This window comes from Sprattus sprattus (genome assembly GCF_963457725.1).
Source record: "Sprattus sprattus genome assembly, chromosome: 15".
Taxonomy (NCBI): domain Eukaryota; kingdom Metazoa; phylum Chordata; class Actinopteri; order Clupeiformes; family Clupeidae; genus Sprattus; species Sprattus sprattus.
This window is the reverse complement of record NC_137913.1, coordinates 28,795,250-28,817,618: the sequence shown is the minus strand read 5'-3', so window position 1 is coordinate 28,817,618 and position 22,369 is coordinate 28,795,250. Positions and strand designations below refer to the sequence as shown.

At 48.5% G+C, this 22,369-nt stretch overlaps 2 protein-coding genes across 2 annotated transcripts in view; one reads left to right on the top strand and one right to left on the bottom strand.

Moving 5' to 3' along the window:
* The window catches only part of znrf3 (zinc and ring finger 3), a gene marked incomplete at both ends in the record, with an annotated part of 29,209 nt that extends 13,506 nt beyond the window's left edge, over positions 1 to 15,703 (top strand). The window contains 6 exons of the mRNA XM_080852919.1: positions 5,079 to 5,153; positions 6,903 to 7,034; positions 7,268 to 7,378; positions 7,739 to 7,906; positions 13,229 to 13,331; positions 13,728 to 15,703. Of these exons, the coding sequence (XP_080709045.1) occupies positions 5,079 to 5,153; positions 6,903 to 7,034; positions 7,268 to 7,378; positions 7,739 to 7,906; positions 13,229 to 13,331; positions 13,728 to 15,703 (2,565 nt within the window). The remainder of the gene's footprint in view (positions 1 to 5,078; positions 5,154 to 6,902; positions 7,035 to 7,267; positions 7,379 to 7,738; positions 7,907 to 13,228; positions 13,332 to 13,727) is intronic.
* Positions 15,704 to 18,185: 2,482 nt separating this feature from the next.
* On the bottom strand, positions 18,186 to 22,016 carry coq5 (coenzyme Q5, methyltransferase). The gene is made up of 7 exons (XM_080852308.1): positions 21,883 to 22,016; positions 21,157 to 21,306; positions 20,473 to 20,697; positions 20,167 to 20,273; positions 19,821 to 19,909; positions 19,212 to 19,323; positions 18,186 to 18,768 (listed from the first exon to the last, which is right to left on the bottom strand). The coding sequence occupies exons 2-7, from the start codon at positions 21,263 to 21,265 to the stop codon at positions 18,667 to 18,669; spliced, it is 744 nt and encodes a 247-aa protein (XP_080708434.1). The 5' UTR covers positions 21,266 to 21,306; positions 21,883 to 22,016; the 3' UTR covers positions 18,186 to 18,666.
* Positions 22,017 to 22,369: the final 353 nt, after the last annotated feature.

Genomic DNA, 22,369 nt, shown 5'->3' with positions numbered 1-22,369 from the left:
CACATTTTAATGTTGGTTATGATATGGACTTTTCTCATGTCCGACAAATCATGTCCTATAGTATGGAGCTTTATTCCTATCTTTATTCGTAAGCGTGTTCTTTCAGTTTGCAAGCATGAAACCCTGCCCTCGCACTCAAAAACCCAGTCTTTGCACGCAAAATGTGCTCTGCTTACGCTCAAACTGTGTGCTCGCACTCAAAAACCTAGTCTTTGCAAGCAAAATGTGCTGTGCTTACGCTCAAACTGTGTGCTCGCACTCAGATACACCGTTGCGCGCACACATTTCCTGCTCGCACTCATATTTTCCGCGTGCTTGCGAAAAGTCTCCTTGCAGATTTTTCCTGCTTGCGGATTTTTTCGTGGGCAACCAATAGAATGCCAGATGTAGTGTTGACCAATGAAATGCTCGCTCGCCTGGTTGATGGTGCGTTCGCTTTAGTTCAGGACTTACTCTGTAACCCATAGACATGCATTGAGATCGCCAATGTGACGTATAGTCGTGTTCCGAAGCAAAGCATCATGGGTAAATTGGACAGAGCAGGGCAGAGGCTTAAAAGAGGATTAAGAAATCATCCTTTTGAAATTTATCTTAATGCCTTATATAAACAAATGAGGAAAAATCCAACCTTTAACGTCACCAATTTTTGTGGCGAATGAATAATGCATTGTGAATAAATAAATGTTCTTCATTAAAATGCTAGGTCCATAAGTAGTTGGACACCTATGTTAATGAATGGGTCAAATTCCCATAGAGGAATTTTTTTAAGGCCATTTATTTAATGGATTAAGAATACAATCCATCCTGATGAAGTCACCTAGGCCTTTGGAATTAAAGTAGCCCCATATCATCCCATATCCTTCACCATACCAAGAGATTGGCATGGTGCTTTTCAGTTGGCCTAATAGCTGCTAGTTAGCTTAATAATTTCTCAATGCAGCTAATAGGCCAACTGAAAAGCAAGTGGCTAGCTAGACTCTTGGCTAAGCCTCTGCCCTGCTCTGTCCAATTTACCCATGATGCTTTGCTTCGGAACACGACTATACGTCACATTGGCGATCTCAATGCATGTCTATGGGTTACAGAGTAAGTCCTGAACTAAAGCAAACGCACCATCAACCAGGCGAGCGAGCATTTCATTGGTCAACACTACATCTGGCATTCTATTGGTTCCCCACGAAAAAATCCGCAAGCAGGAAAAATCTGCAAGGAGACTTTTCGCAAGCACGCGGAAAATATGAGTGCGAGCAGGAAATGTGTGCGCACAACGGTGTGTCTGGGTGCGAGCACACAGTTTGAGCGTAAGCACAGCACATTTTGCTTGCAAAGACTAGGTTTTTGAGTGCGAGCACACAGTTTGAGCGTAAGCAGAGCACATTTTGCGTGCAAAGACTGGGTTTTTGAGTGCGAGGGCAGGGTTTCATGCTTGCAAACTGAAAGAACACACTTACGAATAAAGATAGGAATAAAGCTCCATACTATAGCACATCAACTAGCTTGTGTGCTTAGTGTGCATGTCATGCATAGATCACACACACACACACACACACACACACACACACACACACACACACACACACACACCAACTTCCCCCGTAAACACACAGACACCTGGATGTTTGATGGACTGTGTGAAGTGCTTGATTTGTGACATTCAGGGTCATTTCCGCCGCGTCCACTCCCAGGACGAGCGAGTAGGCAGGCAGGCAGGCAGGCAGGGAGGGAGGCCAGCAGGCTAGGTCAACAGTGTGAGCACACAGGAACTCTTGACCGTGTCCAGGACGCTGATGGTGCTGCTATTAGTCTGACGGTGTGTCTGAAGGTGACTGGGGAAGGAGGGGCCTGCTTCTTGGCCTGCAGCTAGTCTTTTTAAGGTGCATTTTTAGCCTGGTCAGGCAAGTTCCTGCACAGCTACACATGCAAAGTGGAGATTCCAGCACTCCCCTTCCTCCCCCCCTCTCGCTCTCTCTCACACACACACGCACACACACACACACACACACACACACACACACACACACACACACACACACACACACAAACACACACTCTCACTCCTCCCCTTCCATTTCTCTCCAAAGCCCTTTTACCAAGTGCTATTAATTATTAACCCCAATGGCCATCATCAAAAGGGCTGATTTTCAGCTGAAGAAAGAGGCTGGGTGATGGGCATTTGAGAGGGGGGGGGGGGACTGTAGAATCCCTCTGGCTACATATCTCGTGTTCTCCTAACCTGCCTCTTAACTCCGTGGTATTGACCTCAAAGAAAAAAACTTGTTGTGTCAGACAAATATGGCAACATGTATCGATTTGCTCAACCAAAGTAGACATTGTCATTTTATTTTTGGTTACAAAGTTAGCGCTGCTGCCTTCATCTGTACCCCCTACCTGCACACACACATGCACACGCACTCTCACACACACTCCTTCCTGTGCGTTGAATGTTGCGAGGGGACATATGATCAATAAATAACCAGCTTATCGCTTTTATCTGCTGTTGCATCATCCTACAGTGTCTCCTGTCCTGTCTCCTGTTCTTTGTGTGCCAGTGTGAATCCTGTGATGGAAAGATGGAGTTCTCGAGGTTGTGCTGTTTTTGTGTTGTGCTGTGTTTTACTGTGTTGTGCTGTGCTGTGCTGTGTGTTGTGTTACACAGTGCTGTGCTGTGCTGTGCTGTGCCGTGCTATGCTGTGCTGTGCTGTGCTGTAGTGTGCCGTGCTGTGCTGTGCTGTGCTGTGCTGTGCTGTGCTGTGCTGTGCTGTGCTGTAGTGTGCCGTGCTGTGCTGTGCTGTGCTGTGCTGTGCTGTGCTGTGCTGTGCTGTGCTGTGCCGTGCTGTGCTGTGCTGTGCTGTGCTGTGCTGTGCTGTGCCGTGCTGTGCTGTGCTGTAGTGTTACAACCAACATTATGTCATTAAGGGACAAGAACAGCAAATCATGTCAGCCTCTTCTGAGTTGTGTCAGTCAGAGAGCCTTGGGTAACGCGCTTTCTCCAGGGTGTGCTGTTTGAAAGTTGAGTTTGGGCAGAAGCTGCTCTGTTTTGAAATGGGAGCATACCTTCCGCTCTGTAAATGTAGCCTCTTGACCTGCTGTGTCAGTCGTCCCCCACACACCACCTCCTTCCCCCACAACAGAAGTCTTTGATGTGTTCCCCCTTCTTCCGGTCAGGTTATTACCCAACTGTCATATGCTTTGGAAGGAACATCATCTACCCAGACTGATGTTTTTGAATGCATCCTGTCTGATAGTTACGGAGTCATTTTATGTACAGTGTGAGTCATGAGTGTGTGTGTGTGATGCTGACCTTGGCTGTCTATTTTGAATCTAGGGGCCAACACACACATACACACACATACACACACATACACACACATACACACACATACACACACATACACACACATACACACACATACACACACATACACACACACACACAGACACACACACAGTTATCTGTCTGTCTGTCTGTCATGTATACATATACATTCACCTCAGGCCTCCAGTTCCCCTGAACCAGAAACTCCTCATTACAATTTTGGACCATAAAACCTGTGCCAGCAGTTGGGTCTATGTGACATATATACACACACACACACACACACACACACACACACACACACACACACTTCCTCTTCACATAATAAAGGCGAGAGGTGACGAAGAGAGGGAGGCACGGCCAGAGGAGTCTGGGGGGTGGTGGTGGTGGTGGCAGTGGTGCCTGGGCAATGGGGAGGGGGGTCAGATGTTGTGTGAACTGTTTGCTTTCCTCAGTCCCTCTCTGATCTGGCGCCAGTATCAGAGAGAGGCCAACCTTTGGTGCCTGTGTGAGTGTATTAGAGAGAGCCAGAGGGAGCAAGAGAGGGATTGAAAGAGACTCCACAACCTTGGGGCCTGTAAAGTGTCCTTGTTCATTTCTCTCTCTCTCTCTCTCTCTCTCTCTCTCTCTCTCTCTCTCTCTCTCTCTCTCTCTGTGACTCTGTTTTTAAAATATATCAGACAGAGGGAGAATGCTTTTGCTCGTTTCAAAGTATAGGCCAGCGCTGTGTCCCAGGCCGCACCCATAGACATACTGTATATACACGTTAACGTCTAGGCTATATAAAGATCATGCTTAGACACAGATTGTAATCAGCCTCTCTCTCCATTCCTCTGTGGTCCAGCGTGTCCAAATACTTTGGTCGGCCTGGAAAAGAACGCTAAGATACAAGTGTGTGTGTGTGTGTGTGGCTAGTTGTCATTATCAGAACAGGAAGAGAGCAAAAGCAGATATTTACCTTTTTATTGATTTTTTTTTTCTTTTCCTCGTCTGTGTCATGAGACTTTTTGGTCCATGTTGGAGTCCGGCAGAAAGCATAGCATAGCTCCATATCAGGTCTTGGAGTGGACTTCCCAACTCTGTGCAGTTCAGGACAGCTGAAAGAGAGAAAGGGAGAATAAGGAAAAGTCAGCTGAAAGTGTTTAAAGTGGCTGTGACTGTTTGTCTGGTGTGACATTGTAGATTCTGAATGAAAAAAAACCTGCTGGTGGTTCGAATGAGAGGATTTGGGTATTTCACAATATTTTCACGCATAGATTTAAAGGCTGTATAATCACACTGCTACATTCATCAAGACGTTTCGGACCTGACTTAATGTGACATGACGTGACAGAGAAGTACATACCCATGAAACACACATCTGTTTTGACAATACTAATTCAATTTGAACTCTGCTCTGGTTTCTTTTCAGCAGTGAGTTGAATTGGTTGTTCCTCATTGATGTTATGTATAGTCGGCAAACGCATGGGCACGTAGAGAGCAGGGAGTAGAGTTTGACTGCTGGATACAAACTCTGGGTCAGTTGCTGTTTAAAGTGTAAGAGGGCCCTCTAGTGGTTCGATGTTGTTATCCATAACATGAATGGTTGATAATTTGGTTTAAATAGTTTATCCAGCAGTAGACTCCCAGGGTTTCATATACTCTACATTTACACAAGACCTTGTGTTTCTCATAGTTTGGTGGTTATATTATGTTTGATTATTCTTGTTTAGTGTGTTGGGGAGACAGTCCAGTCAGCTCAATGCCTTTCTTTCTTCCACAGGCTAAGAGGGCTGTACAGAGGGGGGCAACAGCTGTCATCTTTGATGTGTCTGAAAACCCTGAGGCCATCGATCAAGTAAGTAATTTTATTTTTATATTTATTATTTGATTGCTATTCCTTCCGTTCCTGTTAGCAGCTTACACAAACACACTTGTTGGCCTGTTATGTTAGCATTATCACCTCATTGGTGAAACCATTGGTATGTTGCTATGTTTCCTTGGGAATCTTCCTTTACCAACACCACTCTCGAGTGTTCGGACCAACAGCAAACAAAATACTTTCATATACACCTGTAACCTCAACGCACAGCTGACTATTACCAGATCCTACCGCTGGCAAGGGTAGAGGATGCAGTGTGGTGAACACTGTTTAAAAAATAACACAAGGACATGGGAAAAGCAGGGAAGTTTGGTGGGATGATGTAAGTGTGCATGAATGGGTGTGGAGGCATACTCTTCCTGTCTCTCCCCCAGCTCAGGGTACGCGGAATCAGGAAGCCCTCTCGGCCAGGGCTGGGTCCACACCTAAACCCACTACCCCACCCCACCCCCAGTCCTCTCCTTTCGTCCACCACCAGAGTTCCACCCTGACATTTAGGATCTAGTCAGCGCCCAGATTGTTAATCATCCACTGATCCGTTTGACCCTGTCAGCACTCAGACACAGAAGTCGAACGCGTCACCTTCCATTGTCACGGAGTTGGGATGGCTTTTATTTGGGAGCTTCTCTATAATGAGCTCATCCTCGTATAAAGCTGAGGTCACCCATGTTCCTGGGCTTGGGTATCTCCACTCAAATAGATCTGTGAGAAACTGCCCTTTTGTCTCTTAAAGGTCTTGGTCATGGCTGAAGTATATTTGTGATATTTGAACTTGCTTAGCCAGACAACCTCCTCCCCCCTCACCATTCTTGGTCTCCCAAGGGGCTGATCAGTCAGTCAAAATGTCTGTCAGACAGGTTCATTAGTTTGAGTTTCTTTTGCGGAGAAAAGACAAAACTCTTCTTTCTGTAGCATTATCTCGTCTCTGTCTCTCATCTCGCTCTAATTTCATTCATTTCTCTCTCTCTCTTTTTTCTTTCTGAGTCGTTCTCTTATCTTTCTCTCTTTCCCTTCCTTCTGTCATTCTCTCTCTGCCCTAGTTACTCTAATGTTTCTCTCTCATCTGTCTCTTTCTCGCTCTCTTCTCACATCTGTCTCTTTCACTCGCCTGACTCTCCATATTTCACTGGGTAACATGACGACAGGAGGAGAGCCCGAGGTTTGAATATCCCAAGCATTTCCCCTTGGTTGGTGTAATTACAGAGTCCAGCTCCAGACTACAGAGATACAAAGCGGAGAGAGGCTAAATTCAGAACATGCAATTCATTTACCCCCCCCCCCCCTGTCCTCGTCCCCCCCCCCCCCCCCCTCCGAAGAGTCCTCACCGCAGTTTCCATGTCTGTAGTCTATAGGTTTCTTTTTCACATGCCGCCTAGTGGTATTGGAAACACACGTGCTATACGGACACAGAGAACTTTTCTATCTTAACTCCGAGGCTAACGAGACTATCAGTGGGCTGGACTGGGGATGTTCAGGCCTCCGGCTCTGCAAAGCGCAAAATGTTGGTGAAACAAAAGTCTGCAATTTGAATCCAATACGCTTTCAAGTTCATTAAACCTCTCCTCGCAGTCTGTTCGTCATATGTCTGTTCTGTCCATGTGCGCTCAAGAAAACAAAGTGGCTCAGTCAGAGCCGTCTACTATTTCCGCCTGTCAACACGTTGCTTGGTATAACTGAATCAAATTGAGTTGGAACTGAACCTTTTTCTCCTCTCCCCCACCTCAGCTGAACCAGCTGGCTGAGGACCCCCTGAAGAGGCCAGTGGTTTATGTGAAGGGAGCCGACGCCGTCAAGCTTATGAACATCGTGAACAAGCAGAAAGTGGCACGGGCCAGGATCCAGCACAGGCCGCCTAGGGTGAGGGAGCCAGGAACACACACACACACACACACACAAAACCCACTTTTACTAATTTCTCTCTCTTTCTTTTAAAATTACATAGGCACGATTCGTTTTAAAATCCCTGATTGGGTTACTTTGCTCCCATTATCTGTTGTATGGTGTGTGAGATTTAACCATGTTTCTCCTGGTGTGTGTGTGTGTGTGTGTGTGTGTGTGTGTGTGTGTGTGTGTGTGTCGTTTTGTAATAGCAGCCTGCAGAGTATTTTGACATGGGGATCTTCCTGGCCTTCTTCGTGGTGGTGTCGCTTGTCTGCCTCATCCTCCTGATCAAGATCAAACTCAAGCAGCGCCGCAGTCAGGTAAAACACCACCTAGCTCAGTGTCACCTTTAACGTTCAGGTGACCTCAGGGGTCAGGTCAAACACCATCTAGCTCAGTCTCACCTTTAACCTTCAGGTGACCTTAGGGGTCAGGTAAACCACCACCTTGCTCAGTCTCACCTTTAACCTTCAGGTGACCTCAGGGGTCAGATAAACTGTTTAATTGTCAAGTTCCCGATGTAACAAATGTGTTTGGAAGTATGCTTTTAAAATATACAGGTTCAGAGTCTGTGTGTGAGTGTGAGTGTCAGCGTAGAAATATAGATGTAGATACAAATGCACACCCTTACAGATACATTAAATCTGGTGCTGATGGTATGGGCTGTTGTCTTCCTGCAGAGCTCCATGAACAGGATGGCCATCCAGGCCCTGGAGAAAATGGAGACTCGCAAGTTCAAGTCCAAGGTCAAAGGTCAGCGCGAGAGTAGCTGCGGGGCGTCCGACTCCCTGAGCAGCAGCTCCACGTCCGACTGCGCTATCTGCCTGGAGAAGTACATCGATGGGGAGGTGAGTACACACACACACACACACACACACACACACACACACACACACACACACACACACACACACACACAGGACTATGATAGGTCTGGGGCCACTGACTCTGCCTCCCAGACTGGCTCCCGGGCCACCAGCCATGGCTCAGTGGCGGAGCGTGGGCGCTCCACTATTCAGCCCGCTTTGAAGGCCGCGCTGGCCCACCTAGGGTTGGACTCGACCCCGGCGGGCCAGCCTCAGCAGAGCGCCTTCTTTAGAGGCTCCACGCAACCCTCCGCGTTGGCCGTGCCGCCCTCGGCCCCCTATATCCAAGAGCTTCAGAGATGCTGGACGGACCCCAGGCGTTTTTCGCACCTCCCCAGCGAGTGCAGGGCTCTGGCGGACCCTGCGTATGGCCTCCAGCAGATGCCCAACATCGAGCCGTCTATGGCTCTGCGCCCGGACGCTAGGTGCCCCCGCGCTCAGTGCCGCCAGGGGGCCCGCGCCGGCGCGACAATTTCGGACGCCGCGATATCGGCCACGTACCCGCCAGGACTCAAGGCGGGCCGGGAACTTTCGCCGGCCCCACACTTCTCGGGCCCGCGGCGCCGCTCCCTCCACCCAACCAGCCCCTCGTCGCACCTATGATGACCGACGGGGGCGATCTGGACGACGCTGACATAGTCACGCCGGCGGTCGGCCACTTTTCCAGCGAGCAGCTTCGACGCTGGAGAGAGTTGACCTCGGACCCCTGGGTGCTGTTGACCCTCGAAGAAGGTTACCGCATCCAGTTCGACCGCCGAGATTCCAAGGGGTCCGGACCACCACCATGGCATGCCCGGAGGAGGCCCTCGTCCTCCGGCAAGAGACCTACAGCCTCCTGGAGCAGAACTGCCATCTGAAGATCCTACGGTTTCACATGCTCCGCACTGTGGATGTTTGCACAGCATACGAGCGGACGACTGGTTCGCCGCGATCGACCTGAAGGATGCTTACTTTCACGTCCCGATTGCACCACACCACAGGCAGTTCCTGCGGTTTGCCTTCGAGGGGCAGGCGTACCAGTTTCGTGTCCTGCCCTTTGGCATAGCATTGGCTCCCCGGGTCTTCACCCGGTGTGTGGCGGCGGCATTGGTGCCGCTCCAGGCCCAGGGCTTGCGCATCCTGCCCTACCTGGACGACTGGCTGATACGCTCCCGGTCGGAGGCCCAGGCCCGTTCCGATGTCGCACATGTGCTCTCGCATGTTGCGGAGCTGGGGCTCAGGGTCAACCTGAAGAAGAGTTTGTTGGTTCCAAGCCAGGAGTCTGTGTTTCTCGGTATCCACCTGGACTCAAGGTCGTTGAGGGCTACTGTCTCTCCGGCCAGGATCGCCGGCATCCACCAGCTGCTCGGACGCTTCAGGCGTGGCAGGTCACTCTCCCTCAGGTCCTTCCAACGCCTCCTCGGCATGTTGACCGCTGCCTCTTCTCTGGTTCCTAGGGCTGCTGGAACTGTGCCCGCTCCAGAGGTGGCTGAACGACCTCCGCCTCCACCCTGCCTTGCACGGGCACAGGCTGGTCAAGGTCTCCTACACCTGCGACAAGTTCCTCCGTCCTTGGAGGCAGAGGGCTTACCTCCTGCAGGGTGTCCCCTGGCTGCCGTCCCTTCCCGGCGGGAGGTCGTCACCACGGACGCCTCCCTGGAAGGATGGGGTGCGGTCGGGCAGCGGCGGCAGCACATCAATGTGTTGGAGCTGCAGGCTGTCTTTCTCGGCCTGCAACGCTTCCTCACGGGCCTGGCCAGCAGACACGTTTTGCTGAGGTCCAACAATTGCACGGTGGTGTACTACATCAACCACCAGGGTGGCACCAAGTCCCTCCAGTGCTTGAGAGTGGCCTAGCGTCTGCTGCAGTGGGCCCATCGTCGTCTCCTGAGTCTCCGGGCCGCGTATTTGCCAGGGGCCGCCAACAGTGCAGCGGATCTGCTGTCCCGGCGGGGCCCCGATCCCGGGGAGTGGCGGCTCAACCCAGCGGTGGTCCTCGCCAGCTGGGACCGCTTTGGCAGGGCAGAGGTGGACCTCTTTGCTTGCCAGGAATCGACACACTGCCCCTTTGTGGTTCAGTCTCCACGGCCCCAGTCCCCTGGGCCAGGACGCACTGGCACACGCGTGGCCGCGGCGACGGCCTTATGCGTTTCCCCCGCTACCACTGTTTGTGCAGACTCTCCACAGAGTTATGGTGGACCGTCATTCGCTTCTGCTGGTGGCTCCTCGATGGCCGGGGAGAGTTAGGTTTCCTCAGCTGCTACAGCTTTTGAACGGAGACCCCTGGTGCCTGCCGATGAGGCAGGATCTTCTGTCTCAGCTGGGGGGCCAGATCTGGTACCCGGATCCGGCCCGGATGCAGCTCTGGGTTTGGCCCTTGAGGGGCCAGACCCCTTACTAGGGCTTTGCGAGCCGGCGGTGGTCAACACGATTGCCAGCTCGAGGGCGCCCTCCACCAATGCCCTCTACGCCAACCGGTGGAGGCTATTCTCCGATTGGTGCCTGGCGCTGGGCGTGGAGCCTTCACGCTGCCCCCTGCCTACCATTCTGCGGTTCCTCCAGTCACTGTTTGACAAGGGTCTGGCACCTTCCACCATCAAGGTGTACGCTGCTGCCATCTCTGCACATCATGCCAGGGTTGACGGACGTACTGTGGGATCCCTTCCTTTGGTGGCTCGCTTCCTCCGGGGCGCTCTCCGTCTGAGGCCCCCCCGGCGGGCCCGGGTGCCCACGTGGGATCTGCCTTTGGTGCTGCAGGCTCTCTGCGGTGCGCCATTTGAGCCCTTGCTGAGAGCAGATGTTGCATGGCTCTCCATGAAGACGGCGTTCCTTCTGGCTATTACATCTGCCAAGCGCGTTGGGGAATTGCACGCGCTGTCGGTTAGTGGGGACTGCCTGCAGTGGCACCCCGGCGACAGTGGGGTCACTCTGTGGCCTAACCCCTCTTCCTGCCGAAGACCCTCTCTTCCGGCTTTGTTAATCAGCCTCTCAGCCTGTCTGCGTTCGGGGGAAAGGTCAGAACTTTTATGCCCTGTTCGTGCCCTCAGGATGTACGTGTCTAGTACTGAGGGCTGCTGTCTGAGTGATGCCCTGTTCCTGTGCCACACCGGACCGAGGAGGGGCCTGGCACTCTCTAGGCAGAGACTGTCCAAGTGGATAGTGGAGGCCATACGGCATGCCTACGGGCACAGTGGCTCCACGGTTCCTCGGGATGTCCGGGCGCACTCCACTCATGGTATGGCTGCCTCCTGGGCTGGCTGAGGGGCGTGCCCCTCTCTGACATTTGCAGCGCTGCCTCCTGGGCGTCCAGCTGCACGTTCACGCGGTTTCACAGGATTAATGTTGTCCCTCATAATCCTGTCCCGCTGGCGGTGGTTCCTGGCCCGTCCCAGCAACACTAGGTACGGGTAGGCACTCCTCGTGACTTTGTTGGTATTGGTCATCCATGTGCTGTAAGCACCGCCTCTGGCGGTCAGTAGAAACGATATAGAATGATGGTTATGTATATAACCACGGTTCTATGAGTTCCGGATGACCGCCAGAGCCTTGGCAGTCACTCAGAGTCTATGCGAGAAGACTTGCCAAGAGATCACTTCCTGGGTTCACCGGTGTTTTAACCCCTGTGACGTCACCAAGGTCACGTTTGACTTTGTTGTTATTAAGTTTCGACCTGCACGTTCCATGTGATAATATCCATGTGCTGTAAGCACCGCCTCTGGCGGTCATCCGGAACTCATAGAACCGTGGTTATATACATAACCATCGTTTTATTTCTGCGGGTTGGTGTCCCATGTCTGGGTAATATAGCCTTCAAATTCAAAGCTCTTTGAAACCGGGACATGCAAAACTGTCACCAACAGTTTTCCCATACTCCAATCCTCCGCCTGACATCCTGTGGTTCCATGAATGAAATGAGTTGGAAGAAGTCATCGTAGTGGCATATGCCAGCCCTCGATCATAGTGACAGGGTTCTAGCAGGGCTGTCCACAAACTCTTTAGGGGCATATGCTCATGTCGCTGTCTTTCTGCAGGGGGCATATGGCTGGCCTTGTGTCTGCATATGCCTGGCTGCCAGTTCTTTAATAATCAATACCAATTGATCCAACTGAATGAAAGAATTCATAACAAATTGTGTCAGTGGCAGGATGGTGGTGGCAGCCATGAGAACTATAGTTTTTCTTCTCTGTAGGCATGAGTCAACCGTGTCTCTCACACACACACACACACACACACACACACACACAGACTTTGTCACCCAGAGGAAGTGGTCCCATAAAAGGCTGAATGGCATCAAAGAGAGGGTGATGGAAGAAGGCAACAAAGAGGCTGAAGAAAGGCCAGGAGATGAGTCACCGGCCAGAGGCCCAGTCATGGAACTCCCCAGAAACACTCTGGGCCAGCACCCTCCTTCACCGGAAGAGCTCACAAAGCCTTTCTGCCCTCTCTAGCTTTTAGTTTCCAACCCACGCCGCCCATATGCCTATATGCAAGTTCAAGGTTAATTGTGAAATGTTGGTGTGTTTCATTGCCCAAAAGCATGACTGATCATGTAGTCCCTGGTCACTTTGGGGGTTGGAGTGTTATAATGATGGTTTACTTATAATGTGGGTACCCCTCGGAAAACATCACATCATTTGTGTCATGCTATTTTATTAGAATGATGACCTAACCAGAACCCTGGAGCTCTTACTGGCTAGTCCCTAGAGGTCTTTCATTCCCCTTGGGGAATATTGAGGTTTTTTGTTAGGGTATGTTCAGATTTGATTTAAGGAAAACATTGTTTTAATACATTTCTTTTACTGTCATGTAATTATTGCTGAGGTCTTCTAGAATATAATCATACATGCCACTTTTGTCCCAATGTTTTTATTTAGGGAAAATTTACAAAAACATCAGACATGGCATGTCAGACTACCTCAGACTACATCTCTTAGACTAGCAGCGGGAGGGTGCTGTACTGCCATGATTGGCATTGCTTGGGATTCTGTGGTTGTCATGGTTATCACTGGTAGATAATTCTGTAGTTGTCATCGTCATCACTTGTACAGAATTTAATGGTTGCCATAGTTGTCACTGGTAAGAGGAATCTATGGTTGCCTTGGGTGCCACAGACAAAATATTCTGTGGTTGTCATCATTGTAACCATAGGCATAAACGTTTATATGTCTATGATTGTAACTGGAAGAGAATTCTATGGTTGTCATGGTTATTACTAGCAGAGGATTCTCTGGTTGTTATGGTAGTTGCTGTTGGCCACATTACCATGGTTTTGCAATGCCAACTCTTCTGTCTGTTAAACGTGTGTGTGCGTGTGTGTCTACCCAGGAGCTGCGTGTGATCCCCTGTGCCCACCGGTTCCATAAGAAGTGTGTGGACCCGTGGCTTCTCCAGCACCACACCTGTCCCCACTGCAGACATAACATTATAGGTGAGTCAAGACTTAAAAAACCTCTATGGTCATCCCATTCATACCATGTAGACATAACATTATAGGTGAGTCAAGACTTAAGAAACCTCTATGGTCATCCCATTCATACACTGCATGGCATAATGAAATATATTGTTTCTCCTGGAGCTAGCCACAAGCTGTAAACGCTTAATGTATGTACACGGATAGGGGAATGACCAGGGATCTCAGAATTCATGATTCTCCAGTGTATCGATGTGTTTTTGTAATTCTTCAATTTTTGCACCCATAAGTCTTGCCAGTGCCATGGTATTGAGCTATAGGAGAACAATTCCAAAGAGAATGCAAACAGGTGTCTAGTTTGTATTACCTTGTACTCGATGTGAGATTTATGATTGTATGTTTTTCTACCCACAGAACAAAAGAAGGGAAATGCAGGCCCAGTGTGTATGGATCCTGGGAACCCAGTGCACAGCAGGCAGCAGCGGGTTGTGCTGCCAGTCCACTACCCAGGACGGGTGCATCGTGCCGGGCAGGTGACGGCCTACCCAACCCGCACCAGCATGGACCCCCACGGGAACCCAATCACGGTGCTGACGGTGGACCAGCACCCCGAGCAGGGCCTCTACCCGGCCCAGTCGTCTGCCTTCCTGCGCGGCTACCCAACGCTGCACCTGGAGCACACGCTGGGGCCGCACCACTGCACCCTGGAGCACCGCGCCGCATCCTCGGCAGCAGCAGCGGCTGCCGCTGCCGGTTACCCACAGCCGCATGGCGGCTTCAAGCGGCCCAAATTCCACGGGCGCAACTTCTCGCGCGCCCCGTGCTTCTCGCAGTACGAGACCATGTACCAGCACTACTACTTCCAGGGCCTGACCTTCCCACAGACTGACGGCCACTCGCAGCCAGGAGGGGCCACAGGGCTCCCCCACAAGGGCCACAGCCGCGCCTTCCAGCCGGGATTACTATACCCCACGGTAGTCCACATGGCCCCTGCGTCCAGCTCTCGGCTGGGGGATGTTGGACTGGGGCCTGTAGGTGCCGAAGGGGCCAGTAGCAGTTCGGGGCTGAGCTGTTACCACGGTCACCGGTCGGTGTGCAGCGGCTACCTGGCGGACTGCCCTGGCAGCGACAGCAGTAGCAGCAGCAGCAGCTCGGCGCAGTGCCACTGCTCGTCCAGCGACTCCATGCTGGACTGCACCGAGGTCAGCAACCAGGGCGTCTATGGCAGCTGCTCCACCTTCCGCAGCTCGCTCAGCAGCGACTACGACCCCTACGTCTACCGCAGCCGCAGCCCCTGCCGTGGGTTGGCTGGAGGGGAGGTGGCGGTGGTCGGGGCGGGGGCAGGGGTGGGAGGCGTGCCCGGTTCTGGGTCCAGCATTGGCACTGGGTGTCCTTCCTCTACCATGGGGGCCGTGGGCTCGGCCGAGGACTGCCCACCCTCGCCAAGGGGGCTGGACTGCATGCAGCTGACTTCCCCACCACCCCCACCCCCGCCTGCCCCCTGCTATACCCCTGGGGACCATCATCAGCAGCAGCAGCAGCTCCTCTCCTCCTGTGGGAAGGACTCCCTTTGCAGTGGCCGATCCGTGCTCCCTGAGTCACGGGATGGTACCGACAGCACCAGCTCTACCTCAGCGGCCGCCAACCACCACCACCACCACCGGGACGCCTCATTCGGGGCCGGCATGGGCCGCCACAGGCCCTCGGTGGAGGAGGAGGACGAGGACGAGATGGAGGTGGGTAGCGGGGTTGGGGGGTGCAGCTGCTGCCTGGAGACCTTGCCGCTCCACCCAGGGCAGGATGTGGGGAGGCAGCGTGGAGCTCCCGGCCTGGCTCCCATGAACTCGTGTGGGCCGGGAGTGTCCATCTCGGACCTCCTAGCGGGTGGCGGGGAGCGCGGAGGGTACGACGGCCTGCCATGCTGTTTCTACCAGGAGTTGGCGGTGCAGTGCGACTCCAACTCATGCGGTGGTGCAGGAGGGAAGAGTAGCATGGGGTGCTACTCTGAGGACTACGCCGTGAGCGTTCAGTACTCGCAGGTGGATGCCGACGGACACCCGCGGGACGCACAGGGCACTCACGAGCCCAGCCGCAGGATCCCCATCATCCCTGGGGATGTGGACGGCGAGCTGGGCCCCGAGAACGACCCTGAGCCCCGGGCGGCGCTGCTGCGGGCGTGCCGACTCGCCCAGGCTGAGGAGGAGGAGCGGACTAGTGAGCGTGAGGATCCTGCCAGGGCCCTCTTTCCTCCCTCAGGACCTTACCGGGTCGGACAGGTGTATTCGCAGGAGGCCGAGCTGGAGGCACGGGCCCTCTTCCCAGCCTCCAGGGCCTCCTCTGCACACAATGGCACCGCCTGCACAGCCACTGACGAGGCCTGTGGGGTATGAGACTCACAAACATTAGCCCAACCCCAACCACAGTGGCCTCCCCTATCCAACCAACTCTTACCTTTTCTGCAGTTGCCTTGTAAACCTTCACTGAATGTCAGCATCAGAAACTGTGTGAGTTTCTACTGAGGTTTTCTCTAATCATCTCTTTGTTTCTCTCTCTCTCTCTCGCTCTCTTTTTTGTTATTTTTTTTTTCTCTTGATGTCTCATCATCTTGCCTTGCTCTTTTTGAAATGCCATGATGTATATCTATTTTATTCCTGTGGCCTTCTGCAAAGGTAGTAGTCAACATTTAGGAAAATATGCCGGTGTACGACACAAAAAGAGTCATTGCAAATGATTGCACCAGTATCAGCACACACAAAGCTCTCTATTTGAGGGCTCGGCATAGATATGGCCACTGTCTGGCACGGATCTATTACAAAGTCATCTGCCATCTGAAGAACTGCCTCTGCCTGGCGCAAGGGCAGGACCATATCACGATCGATTGATCAATTGATTGATCAATTGATTAATTCATTAATTCATGCATTTGTGTTCTTTCATGCACACAACTCAAGGTTTCTGCCTTTACACACCAGTGCCCCCCCCACACACCCCACCTTAAATATGACGGGGACGGTGTTTTAGATTTTAAACATTTTAGGATATTTTCTTTTTTCTACCAGTTTGCCAAGGTCATATTTGTACACATCATAATATCAGCACTCTTTGAAGACTTTTACATGCTATATCTCACATGTACTCAATGGTATGTGGTCACATATAGCCAAAATGATCTACAGTGCATTGTGGGAAGGAACCAGTCATCCCAAAGCATTATCATGTTATAGTTTTGAAGAGTTCAGTAAGGGATTTTTGTTTTTTACAGAACTAGTTTTAATGCAGTTGTTTGAAGGAAGCTGAGCAGATGAATCATGGGGTCTGAGTACTCCCTTTCCAACTTTCTCAGGGCTTGGGTCTCCTGTCGAATAATAAAACACAGACCAAGACAAAGGTTACATTTTCTAGCAAATCTACCAGCGATTCGAAGATGAGCTGTTAGGCTGTCTGTAGAGTAGTGTGTGTGTGTGTGTGTGTGTGTGTGTGTGTGTGTGTGTGTGTGTGATCAGTTGTTAAGGGGCTGGGATTATGGTGATCAACTTAATACTGCTTTACCTCTACTTTTGAGAATGATCTTCAATTCATACCATCTTCTGACTGCTCCATAAATACAGAGGGGTGTGTGTGTGTGTGTGTGTGTGTGTGTGTGTGTGTTCTTGTCTCAGTGATAGTGATAGTACAGCTCTCTTGTGAGTCTTTTTCTTACTAGGCCAAAGCACAAACTCATTGGGAAACCATTAGAATGTGGTTGTGGGTTTCTGAAGCAAACTAATTCAAAGCAGCATCTTCGTTTTAAGCTTTTCACAAACACACATACATACACAAACACTTTCTCTCTCTCGCTCTCTCGCTCTCTTCGCTATCTGCACTCTCTTGTCCTGTCGTTGTCTTATTCTCTCACTCACACATGTTAAAACACAAACTCACAATCATCCACACTGCAAACTCATGCCTCTTTCTGTGTGCACAGAGGATTTTATATTGTTTCTATGAAATGTACCCACCAAGCTCATGAGTGGCGGTTGCTCGGAGGAGAACTATTTTATTTATGTACCCGATAGCCACGGATTCTGGCCCGGAGTCTAATGAATTGCCGTGTCCGGGCCGGATGCTGGTGGGATCAGAACCTAAGTCTGCTACTGTCTAGGATGCTGAAACTGTAACCTGGTGCCGTAATTCACGACGATGAATCTAATCTTGCCTTGCATAGAGATATGTACTGCAAATATAACATTTTGGGGTACTTGAGTCACTATTTAATTTTTTTTATTGTTTGTAGCACTTAAGAAGATTGTATAAAAGACAAATGTGTACAAAAAATAATATTTTTTAATTTTTTAAAAATATAATTATTTTCTCCATCATTACCATTTTACAAATGTTTAAAAAAAGTAAAAAGGCTAGAAATCAATCTCTGTATATTTCAGTATCTGTATAGCAGCGCATTTCATAAATGGAAATATGTTCTCTGAATATTTATTTACTAATATATTTATCTTTAAGCCATGTCTTATGTTCAGAGTGTATGAAAGGTTTGGATTTTTTTTTTAATTATTATTATTGCTTTGGTTTTTGAGATCACTAACGTGAGACTTTGTAAATACATGGTAATTGCACACAAAACAATTAAATATTCTCTGACCAAAAACTGATTTAAAAAATGTAGTACCATACAGTTTTGTAACAAAGTGTACAAAGTTCTGAAAAATATATGGTTTTATTCAAGTAAATGAATGTTGTTGTGTCTTGCTTTTAAGCTTTTGTGGTGTTCATATATCAGTCAGTGTCCAAAACATGAATAGCTAATGCTCTTCAACCACATCAAAATACTCTCCATAGATTTCAAAATGTGCCTTATCTGATAATGACAAAAGAATATAAAACACTCAAGAGTATTTATTTGATTTGTTTCTTTACACAGTGCTCTGTACATGAAACAACACATTTGTGTTTCCCAAATCCCTCTGGCTGCGGTTCTTTTGTTGTCCTTAAATGCCACCAGGAAAAAGATGGGACATTTCTATTGCACAAACCAGACAGGACATATTGGACTTGCCTTTCAAAACTCTCCCTTTTGCAACATCACAGAACAATAAATACAGTTTCTTTGACCCCCACCAAACATCACTCTTAGAGTAAAAATAGCAAGACAATATTTCAACAACATGGTCACGAAACAGAATGTCTATCACTTGTGCCGTACTATTGGGACACATCAAGCAATGGCTCAACTAGTGAAAAATGTGCACAATGTCCATGAAGGTCTGAATGTTCTGCGGCGCCCACCTCTTCACTGCGGTTCAGTCCAGACTCAAGTGTTGGGTGCTTTTGCTTGTCCTGTAGACAGTCGCAGCTCGGTTCATAGCTTGAAGCCTGAATGAATAGCTACCACACCACCCGTCAAGTTGAAGTACTGCACACGGAAAAAGCCTGCGTTCTCAATCATGCCTTTAAATGTTTCCTAGAAAAAGGAAAAAGAAGCGCAGACAACCTTCTTATTTTGTGGCTCAAGTGAAAACAGTCGTTGAAATATTGGCAACAGAATTGGACACATTCTAACACAGCCTTCCCACAGACACAAAACACTCTTTACAAACGTAAGATTAAAGCAAGGCTGTGAAGGTTTGTACTGTTTATTTTAAGGTGTGACTGCAGGCAACTCTTTCCTAACATCCTCACATTTATTTGAGTATGCTGAGGTGGAGATAAACACACCTATCATTTCCACAAGTCCCCCAGGCTATTCACCATGTAGTTTTGTGCTCTATACAACAATAACTGCACTACTCTAAACTATATCTACTTTGTCCCAGATTAGAACTACGGGACAAGATGTCTCATGGCCACAGTCAGTGGTGGGCAGACAGAATGAGATTCTAGCGGTGGTTAGAGGGCTATAGTTACCTGATCCGGGAAGTTGCGGATGCTCTCCACCAGGTACTGGTAGGACTTCCAGTCTCCGGCAATGACCTCACCCATGACTGGAATCATCTGGAAACTGTAGGCATCGTACAGTCTGCAGAGAAAGAGAAGAATCTGCATTACAACACACTAGGTTTTATTTGGCGTACACATGCAAGAACAACAATGCCTGAAAATACCCTCTGTTACTTTGGTAATTGAACCAAATTTAAAACGGCTAAAAGATAGGTGCCAAGACTATGGTATAGGTTCTGTTGCCAAAACTAAATTACAATAATCCTGCACTTTATTGGAGGGGGATTCAGTTCTTTTTTTTAAAAAATCTGATTACATTCTAGGGTGCCCAAGATGCCATAAATTGTCAGTAGGAACCAAAAAAGGTACATGCAATGCAAAGGAATATTTTGCAACCCTGGCTTTTTATTACGTCTTCACAATTACATCAAGTCAAAAGCATTTTTGACATTTAAATTAAAATGACCTCTACACCATTGTGTAGGCATTAAAGACATTTAAGGTGAAGCTTAACCAACTTCCTGCTGATGTGATTTTTCTTGTCAGGGACAAATAATAGTGTTTATCTTTACCAACCTGGACAGCAGAGGGTTGGAGACTTTGCTGAACTCCAGACACATGAATCTGCCGCCTGGTTTCAGCACACGCAATGCCTCCTCCAGAGCCTGGGCAGGAGAGACACAGATGATGGATGATTAGTATAATAGTATATTATCCTGATCCTGATTATCCTGCTAGTGGAATATACTGTATATACGGAAACCAAAATATAAAGACAACATGGAACATTGAATCTCAGAGATTTCTGAGCTATGGAAATCAGTCAATGCATTAGGCAATACTATGGATTCCTCAAGACTGTATGAACTGCCCAAAAACATGGAACTTTATGACTGCTGAATAGTTAAGAGGTGACATTTACCTGTTCGATGTGAGTGACGTTGCGGATGCCAAAAGCTATAGTGTACACGTCAAAATGGTCATCAGCAAAAGGAAGTTCCTCTGCATCCCCCACCACCCAAGATAAACCTGTGAAGCAAGCAATATACTGTTTACAATAATGACAAACCAAACTACATGCTGTTTACAATAATGAGAAAACAAACAACATGCTTATGTTCAAAGATACTGTTTACAATAATGACAAAAACAAACAACATGCTTAATCTCCAAGATACGGTTTACAATAATGAGAAAACAAAACAAACAGCTGGCCAGCCATCTCTACCTGAGCTGTAGCCCGTATTCTCGGCCTTGTCCTTGCCAACCTTCAGCATCTCCTTGTTTATGTCGCAGACCACGGCTGTGGACTCTACAGGCCCCTGCTCATCATTGTGTGAGTAGTTATTGGATATTTCCTGCCAGGAAAGGGTCTGCTGTGAGCGGACTCCACGTCTCTGCTGCCGCTCCCGCTGGGAACGAGTGTAGTCCAAAAACCGCTTGGAGATATCACCTGAAATGACATGGCAATCAAACAGCTCAGCATCACATCTTGATCTCCTTATAATAATGTCCATTTAGTGAGCAACTCTCTCTTATTCAAAACAGTAGCAGCTTTAAACAGATTGCTGAGAGGAGATTAAAAACCTTTTCAGTAAATAATGCGTTAATTTTTCTCAATTTCTCTCACAATTACATGGGTGATGAATCTGATGAAATGCTTCATATGTTCTCAGTATTAGTGACATATATTAACAGACAATGTGTGCATACACGTGTCTTCCAGTTACATACCTCTACATATTTCCAAGAAAAACACAGCTCAGAATACAAACATATCCTCTCTCATGCCTGTACCACTACATAGGCATAGGCCACATAAATAACATTATATTTCCCTGTAAGATACATCCCTGGTGCATACCACTCCAACTCTCTCCAGAACATAAAGGTATATGGGGCACGGGCTCACCTGTGCCACCAGCTGTGTCAAGCAGGCGCGTGCCCGGTAGAGGGTTCATTATGTGGAGAAGCGTGTCCTTCCATATCCGATGAATGCCCAGACTCATGGCATCGTTCATCACGTCATACTTCTGAGCCACACTCTCAAAAACCTTATACACTGAATATGACCAACAGAGAAACCAATGGAAATAATTCAGAAAAATCAAGGTTGCAATTTATTAGCAAAAAAACATTGTGTAGGAGTAAAACTAAAGACGGGGCTGTTTACAGTACTGGCCATACTTATATGACATAGACTTTCAGTATAATTTGCAAGTATATCAGTTTCTTGGTTGTTTGAGTCGACTCTACAGGCTACACAATTTGCAATGAAGTAACATGGGGCGACACACACACTTGACACAACATGATTCAGTGTCGGCTCTAGGGAAGTCCTACGATGTGTTTAAGAAGGATTCATCCTTCACTATTCGACGGACAGGAAAAATATGACTTTCGACATTTTGCCCAGAAAACGGCTATCGTTAAAAGTTATCTGATAATAAAAAAAAGTGATGGGAGCACATAAAGTCTTCACTTAGCCTACTTGCATTTTGGGGATTATTTGTGATTCACCTAGGTTATACTAACTACATTGGTCGTTCTCAAATTTCATATCCAAGTCCATCATAATTGTTTACTGTTTGCATTGGGAAGGTTATATTATAAGGACATTTCAAAATGTGCAACTTACCCCTCTCGGCTTTCTCTCCCTCTGGTACCGTCTCGTAGCCAAAATGTGTACTTTTGCCCTCTGAATCATTACTATTGCATCTACAAACTATTATATTAGCAGGATAAATCGACTTTGTCGCTTGCTTTGTTGTTAACACAGTTACTTTACGTGTTGAATCACGGAGTATCCTTCGAGCAACACACCTAAAGGGGGCCGCCATCTTGCCCATTGACGGCGCTTATTTAATCTACGCGTCATAAGGGTGCGACATCAAATCATTGTAGGTTGGTGCTTTTTTTCCTCACTTCATCGCCCTAGAGAAATGTGTATTTGCATGTTTTTTTCATCATTTTTATCAGAACATTTGCTTATAGATCGCTTGTTTGTTTGTTTTTTACCATAAAACTACTACTTCCCCACGCCCATTGCAATTCTAACTTAGTTTACAGTAGTTTTCACGTTTCAATGCTATTTACCTTTTTTTTTTTTTTTTTAAACTCTTCGC